The sequence below is a fragment of the Psammomys obesus genome, unplaced genomic scaffold (assembly GCF_907164565.1).
Source record: "Psammomys obesus unplaced genomic scaffold, mPsaObe1.curated_primary_1811, whole genome shotgun sequence".
Lineage (NCBI taxonomy): Eukaryota > Metazoa > Chordata > Mammalia > Rodentia > Muridae > Psammomys > Psammomys obesus.
In genome coordinates, this window is record NW_026595981.1 from 25,628,850 (window position 1) to 25,636,269 (window position 7,420).

Genomic DNA, 7,420 nt, shown 5'->3' on the forward strand with positions numbered 1-7,420 from the left:
GGACTTAAAGGGAGAAATGTTGGTATAATGTTCTTTTGAAATATATACACCTTACCCTTGTTAATTCAAATGCTGATTTCTCTCCCCTACTCTCTGGTTTCAATCCAGACATTGCATTGTGATATCTATTTTAAGCATCACCTGTCTCAACTTTGTGTAAACATGCCAAAATAAAGCAACTAGCTACAATGTTGAGCAAGGGAAAGGAAGCAGGAAGAGAGGGAGGAGCCAGAGGACAGGAAGGTGGGAGGCAGAGGAGGAGAGAAGGGCAGGAGAGCTGGGAGAACTGAGGCAGGAGGAAAGGTCTTGGAACAACGTGGAGAGATGGACTGGACCTAATATATCACAAAAAGCAAGTATAATGTGGGAAATCTAAATGGTAGAAACTGCGAGGGCTTGGAGGTTTAGGATGGAGCAACTATTGCCCAGCATTGTGTTCTAGGATAATTAAATAAATCCCAGTGTCTGTGTGGTGATTTGGGTATACAGCTCTTTAGGATTAACAACAGCTTTACCAGAAGATATATCAATAGTAAATATTAATCACCACCTACAATGCCAGTTTATCTGTGCACCTGACCCAGCTTTATTTATTTACCTTCACAGGCTTTTGCTATATATTGCCCAAGCTGGTCTTGATCTCTTATAGGCAAGAAACAATCTCTTCTGAACCTCCCAAGCAGCTGAGACTACAGGCACAAGTGCCACCCCACGCAGCACTTAGCCGCTACTTTAATGACAAGTGTCCTGACATAATTTGGCCTCTCGTGTTACTCGGAGTGGGCACTGGGCCAGCAGCAGCAGCCGCCACCAATAGGAGGTGCAGATTTCTGAACCAGAGTCTATTGTATGTTACCAATGTGTGTGCTTGTTAGTTTAGGAAGTAAGGTCTGGGATCTCCGGTCATTTCCCCAGACCTGGAGGGCAAAGTCCTCATACGCCAAGAGGCCTATCTACCAGATCTCCCATGCACTGATGACTATCAACATGTTTTCCACCTGGGTCATGAACATACTCCTGTCCACAGCAGTTTCAAAGGTGATGAGGATCCTGGAGGTGGCAGGGACCGTCCGCACCCCAGCTAAGCCCATCTCCAAGCTTAAGAGTTGTAGTCTTCTGCCTGCACCAAATGCCTAAGCCCTTTCCTGATCACCCACGAGAACTCCAAACCTATTAAGCTTCTATTAAATTCCTATTGACCTTTGGGACCTTGAGAATTCCATCCGCAATCCCCAGAGCAAAGCAAAGCAAATCCCTCTCCCACAAAGGTTACCCTAGAGGTGGGGAGATAGAGAGCCACCATCTCAGCTGGGCTGGCCCCCCATCACCCCATCACCCCACAGGCTCTACTCACCGCTCCGATCCGCCGCACCCCCTCGCATGATCCTGGCCACCACGACGGCCCCCGAGTGCTCGTCCCTCCGGATAGTGGCACCCTGAATGAGAGACGATGGGACGAATGAAGCTCCACGCAGGCAGCCTCGATGGGGGGGGGGGGGGTGAGGGTGTTGTAAATGAGCAAAGCGTCACACTTTACAGTTTACAAAACACAGTGATCCATTCTGCCTGAGTGGGGTCGAGTGGCCCTAGCCTGCAATCCAGGCACTCGGGAGGTGGAGAATGGAGAATTAAGACTTCAAGGTCATCCTCAGCTGCATAAGGAGTTTGCAGCTACTTGAGACTCGGTCTCAAAATGCATCTCCTACCATGCCTGAGTTCAACCCCCAGGACGCACATGGCTGAAAGAGAACCAATTCCCACAAGTTGTCTTCTGATCTCCATATCTGTGCTGTGACAACACACATAAACACCCCACCCCCCAAATAAACTCAATTAGAATTTTATATAAATAAATAAATAAATAAATAAATAAATAAATAAATAAATAATGCACGAAGGACTGGGTATCAAACTAAACATCTTCAAAGTCACCCTCATGGAAGCAGGGAGAGCTTTTGAGGATGCCAAACCCAGTGTTTTCTCTGTCTCATCACCAGCCCTTGCCACTTGCAAAGACACTTAATAATGAGGACAGTCTGTGCTCGCAAATTCTCAACCTGCCTTGAGCCGATCCCAGTGTTCCTGGGCCTTCTGCTGCTGCCAACAGGAACCAATTATGTTCCCACCCAGAGCATTGGGACCAGGATTTGGCCGGTGAAACACACACACACACACACACACACACACACACACACACACAAATCAGGGATTAAGAAAAAAAAAAAAGGCACTAATGAGCTCCTAATTTCCTGTATCAAGTAAGTAAGGTCATGCCACCATGGGGTGGGGGTAGGGCAAGCATAGACTGCCCAAGATTCATCTCCAACTCAGCCGCTGACTAGAAGACTTACTGCGTCATTGAGAGGGTACCTTGTGTTCTCTGAGCCTGCCTCCTCCTCCTCTGGGATGAGGAAGAGCATTTAGCCTGAAAGGTTGTTACAAGGGTCCCAGAAGGGAAATGCATGTGACATGTAAACAGTTAGTGCCCAATAAATGTTCGTCATTTGTTACTGATTAATCCACTCAAAACACTGCGCATCTGTCATCACGGCATCCGTGTCGTCATCGGTACAAAAGATGTATTCTTCTGACCACAGAGGCCGTCCCCTGCACCTCCCGAGGCTCCCTGGGCCCTGGCCTCCAAAGTTCCCACGTCACTGCACATCCCATATTCCTCTCTGGACCACCCTCCGCCACCGCCAACACTGCGAGTGCACAGGAGGAACCCCAGAACGTATGCCCATTCCATGGCCCGGGCGAGGAAGCAGAGGCACCGGAGACATCTTCATCTGGGGGGGGGTGGGGGTATGGCTCACCCATCACAGGGCAGCTGGGGAGAACTGGACCCAGAGAGTGCCAGCTCTGGGGTTCTAAATCCTCCAAACATCTTCCACTCCCTCTGATAAACAAACTCGCCTCTTTGCCCAGTCCACCGCTGCTGAAAGCAGGGGGCACAGACCTCGCTTACCCGCCAGCCTCTGGGAGTGTGGCTGCTGCCTGCACTGTGTGGCTGTATTCAGAGCTGGATCAGCAAACTTTGTCCATAAAGGACAGCGCAGACATGTCTGAGGCTTTGGTCGGGGAGGAAAGGGGGGGTGGCTCGGGTCTCCACTGCTGTTACTCTTTGTGACAAATGAATGGGCATCACCTTGCTTTCAAAAACAACTGTGTTAAGCTGTGGGCTACCTTTGGCGCTCAGACTGAGTCTGCTAACTTCTGTCTCTGAGCATCTGAGCAAGACGTCCATGGTCTCCGGACATCCGGGTTGTTCACTGCGTGAAATGCCCTAGTCACAATTGAGAGGCACTGTGTCCACTCAGGAAAAAAAAAAGTGTCCTGCACACCAAGGTGCCACAGAGAACAGCAGTCACCCCGGATCCGGTAGGGTGGCCTTCCTGGTTTTCTGGGTTAGAGGTGAGATGCAAAGGATTGTGGGGGGAAAGGCAGGCACATACCAGGGGCTCCTTATTCTTCACCAGGCGAACGATTTTCACTGATTCCTCTTCAAAATCCTCATCGATATTATCGGGCAGAGGGGGCAGGACGGGATCAAAATTCTTCTGGGCGACCGTGTCGTGCACCATGAGCACAGCCTGCCGGAGAAGCCAGAGGAAAGGGCTGGTTCTGTGCCCTCACAAAGTTAGATAAGGCCCTTGGCTGGGCAGGGGTAGCGAGGGGCTCATGTCTTCTGCCTAACAGACGTGCCCCTCCTCAGAGCATCTCTCAGGATCCTTCACATAGAAGCCTCCTCCTCCTCTCCATCTCAAGACTCCATCTCCAACGCGCCCTCCACCCCCGTCCCGGGTCCCGGGTCCCGGGAGGCACAGCTGTGTGGGTGTGCGGGGACCACGGCATGACTACCCTGAGGTGGGGAGTGGACAGCAGCTGCAGCAGCTCCCTCTCGTCACCGTGCACGGAGGCAGCCTGCAGCTCCTCCATCACCTGTAAGAGAAGGAGACGGGAGGCTGAGGTGCCCCTGAGGGAGCCTAATGGAATCCCCGGCACTGGGGGGATGGGGGTGGGGAAGCCCTCTTCCCTGGGCCTCAGGCACAAGGATCCTCTCAGGAATGAATGCAGCACAATGAGAAACACGTCACACCTGCCACTCCAGGACTGGCAGAGGCTCTGGGGAAATTAAGCCAGGGACCACTCACACACATACGTGCGGAGGGAGAGTCTAACGTACACTGTTGCTTTCTACGGGTCTTCTCGACAAACTGGAAGCCATGAGCGCTTTAATTTTGCTATGAAGGATGAGGCCCTGAGAGAGCACAAATCTTGCCCAGGATGACAAAGCACACAGTGACACAGCCAGAGTTCAAACCCAGCTTTGTCTGGCTGAACAGTCTACGCCCCTCACACCATGGATGAGGAAGCGCGGCGGGGGGGGGGGGGGAGCAGGTCCACTGAGTTCTTTTTGTGTTTTGTTTAGCTTTTTTGAGACAGAGTTTTTCTATGTAGCCTTGGCTGTCCTGGAACCCCCTCTGTAGACCAGGCTGGCCTCAAACTCCCAGACATCCTGCCTGCCTCTGCCTCCCTGAGTGCTGGGATTGCAGGTGTGCACCACCGTGCCCAGCTTTCAGTGACTTCTTTAAGGTCACACAGCTTGTGGCAAAATTGGCAGTGCAGGGCCTGGGTGGTGGAGCCCACTCCGGATATTCAGACTGCAGAGGTGCAAGGCACAGGGTCAGCCAGACTCCACCATCCTCTGCAGAGTCCTTGTGGCTTGAGGCTCTCAGGGAAAGAGCCCAGTTAACTAGCCGGATATTAGGTGATCTATATAGAAGTCAGTCTAGGTCACCAACCCAGACAGCTAAACCAAAACCCACAGGACTGGGCCCATGAAAAGTCAAGAAACAAGAGCCAGTCAGCAGGGACACACATGAAGTCCCTTGAATTGAGGACTTCAGGCCAGCCTCAAGGCACAAGGCACTCTCTGACCTACTAATATCGCCAGTTCTTGGAACAGGTGGGGAGCTGTTGATAGGAGCCAAAGCTCTCATTTTACAGCCGAGGGAACAGGCTTGCTCCGGAGTACATAGTCAGCAGGAATCACCATGCTTCCTGGCCCACGCTAAGGCTAACAAGGCTCTCCTTGATGCCGGAAAGCTCAGAGAGAACTGGAGCTACAGCTCGGCCATGCACTTGCCTAGCGTGTACAAGGCTTCAAGTTTGATTCCCAGCAACACACACACAAATACAGACTACACACACACAGAGATAGACAGACAGATAGACAGAGAGAGAGACAGAGACCCTAAAGGAGGGGGAGAGGAAGCAATCCCTCCTTCTTCATTCTCAGGCTCCCCACCTCTAACATTCCCAGCTAAGCAGTGGTTACAAGGCGAGCTAGAGCCTTTTCTGGACTTGGGGGGAAGGGGGTGCTCCACCTTAAGTCAAAACATTAAAATCTGGGGCTTACATCCTCAGCAAGGGCCATGGCGCTGTGCAGAACTGGCGTCGGACTCTGCCTCTCATAGTAGCGGAGTTTCTCGTGAATCTGCAAAGACACTTGGGTTTCTGCTTTACCCTGCATACCACACACGCCCCCCCCCCCCCCAGCGTTGTGGTGACACCCAGGGCCACAGGCCGGGTCCCCTCCACAGCAATGTGTACGGAAAGCCCCGCCTAATGAGTTAAAAAGCCCTCCGTGGGGCAGGGAAGTGGCTGAGATGACACAGGGGGAGCCTCCCTTGGGGATGGAGGGGGGGGGTGAGCCGGCTTTCACCTTCATCAGATAGCTGAGGCTCTTCTCACTGAAAACGTCCCTCAGGAAGCCCATCTCCTCCCTGTGGTTGGAGTCAGGCCTGAGCTGAGAGGTCAACAGTGCCAGGGTCTCATGCAAACCTGAGAGAGAGTGGAGGAAAAAAAAAAAACAAAAACAAAAACAAGATCCAGAAACAGTGGGACTTGCTGTCCTTGGGAAGACTCTCAGATAGTTCCCGTCCTGCCTTGCCAGCATTCTCCCTGGTGGCAGGCAGCATGGTTTCCAGAGGCCACACCGCTCCACTGCTTTTGGTTTGCTTTGGGTTGCTTCCCCACCCTCCACCCCCAATCCTGGGGGGCCTAGCAGGTGTAGCCCAGGTTGAGGACACTCACCCGAGTCTTCGGACAGCACTGGCATGCCTGTGCCCGGCAGGTCCCCCAGCTGACCCTACTACAGTTTGTGAGGGTGGGAGAGGGATCACTCAGCAGTGAACACACATCACCAGGTTCTGCTTATGACCTCTGTGAGGACAGAAGAAATGAGAAGAGGGCGGGGGAGTCACTTTTTGCAGGGGGGAGGGTGGGCAGGGGGCACCCCTTGTCGAATGCCCCCAATATGCCCTGCTCTTTTCTGACCATGCATAAAACGTTGAAGGATAAACACCAATGCTCCCGTTTCACTACTGTAGAAACAGAGGCCGAGGGTCCCTAAGTAAGTTTTGAGCCAGAACAGGTACCCAGATCACTGACCTTGGCAGTGCCAAGAGTCCCCGCCTTGTGCGGAATGCTCTGCCCTCTCTATTGCCACCTTCTAAGAGTGCTTGTTTGCGTCCCAACATCCCTTCAACAAATACCTGGTTAAGGCCTGCAAGAGCTCCCACTCTCTACCCCACCTCCCGGTCCCCAATCCGAAGGGAGCTTCAGCTTGAAGGCAGCGAGAGCGGAGTTTCTGCTCTACCAGAAGCAGGGACCCCATCCCAAGAGGCCCCTCCCCAGCAGGTGCTCTGCAGCACGTGGACCTCAAAAAGTCCTCCTTCAGAGAGGGACAAGGACTCATGATTCATTCATTCGGCAGACAGGGAGCCAGCCCGCTGCGTGTGGAGCACCAGCCACACGAAAGGCAGAAGAATGGTACCCGGCCCCCGCCCCCACGCCGGGCTCACCCGTCGGTAGCTTCCAGCTGTGCCCCCCCCCCGGCTCCCCAACCCCCTCACTCCAGCCGCTTTCCAAAAGAACCTGGGGGCGGGGGGGACAAGCCGCGAACGCATCTGATGAGAATCCCCCCACCACCACCACGGGCGAGGGGGGGTGGGGCTGGGCCCGAGGTTCCCGGGGATGGAGTGGGGGGTGGTGGGATGCGGAGCGGCGGGAAGGAGTGGGACCCACGGGACGCAGCGAGCGGGACCGCGGGCCGCAAGCCGAGCCCCCGCTGGAGAGGGGGGGGGGACCGCGAGGCTGCCGCGCACGCGAGGGGCGGGTCCCCGCGCCCCCTCCCGCCCCCCTCCCGCCGCGCCCCCCCCCCGAGTCCCTTGTGCGGGCCCCCGCGCCGCTTCCTACCTCTCCGCGCCGGGATCTGGGATCCGTGACCCGGAGCCGCGCGGGAGCCTCCAGCCTCCGCCGCCGCTGGCTCCGCCTCCGCCGGCCCCTCCCTGCCGCGGCGCGCGGGGTCGGGGCAGCGCGCGCGGGCGGAGGCGCGGCGCGGGCCCGGAGGGGC

The 7,420-nt window shown here is 54.8% G+C and overlaps 1 protein-coding gene across 1 annotated transcript in view; it reads right to left on the reverse strand.

Annotated features, from left to right (window-relative positions):
- The window catches only part of Mpp3 (MAGUK p55 scaffold protein 3), a 27,807-nt gene extending 20,467 nt beyond the window's left edge, over positions 1-7,340 (reverse strand). Inside the window, exons 1-7 of the mRNA XM_055620223.1 lie at positions 7,264-7,340; positions 6,100-6,228; positions 5,729-5,847; positions 5,423-5,500; positions 3,862-3,942; positions 3,456-3,593; positions 1,355-1,436 (exon numbers count right to left, since the gene is read on the reverse strand). Of these exons, the coding sequence (XP_055476198.1) occupies positions 1,355-1,436; positions 3,456-3,593; positions 3,862-3,942; positions 5,423-5,500; positions 5,729-5,847; positions 6,100-6,124 (523 nt within the window). The 5' untranslated portion in view covers positions 6,125-6,228; positions 7,264-7,340. The remainder of the gene's footprint in view (positions 1-1,354; positions 1,437-3,455; positions 3,594-3,861; positions 3,943-5,422; positions 5,501-5,728; positions 5,848-6,099; positions 6,229-7,263) is intronic.
- Positions 7,341-7,420: the final 80 nt, after the last annotated feature.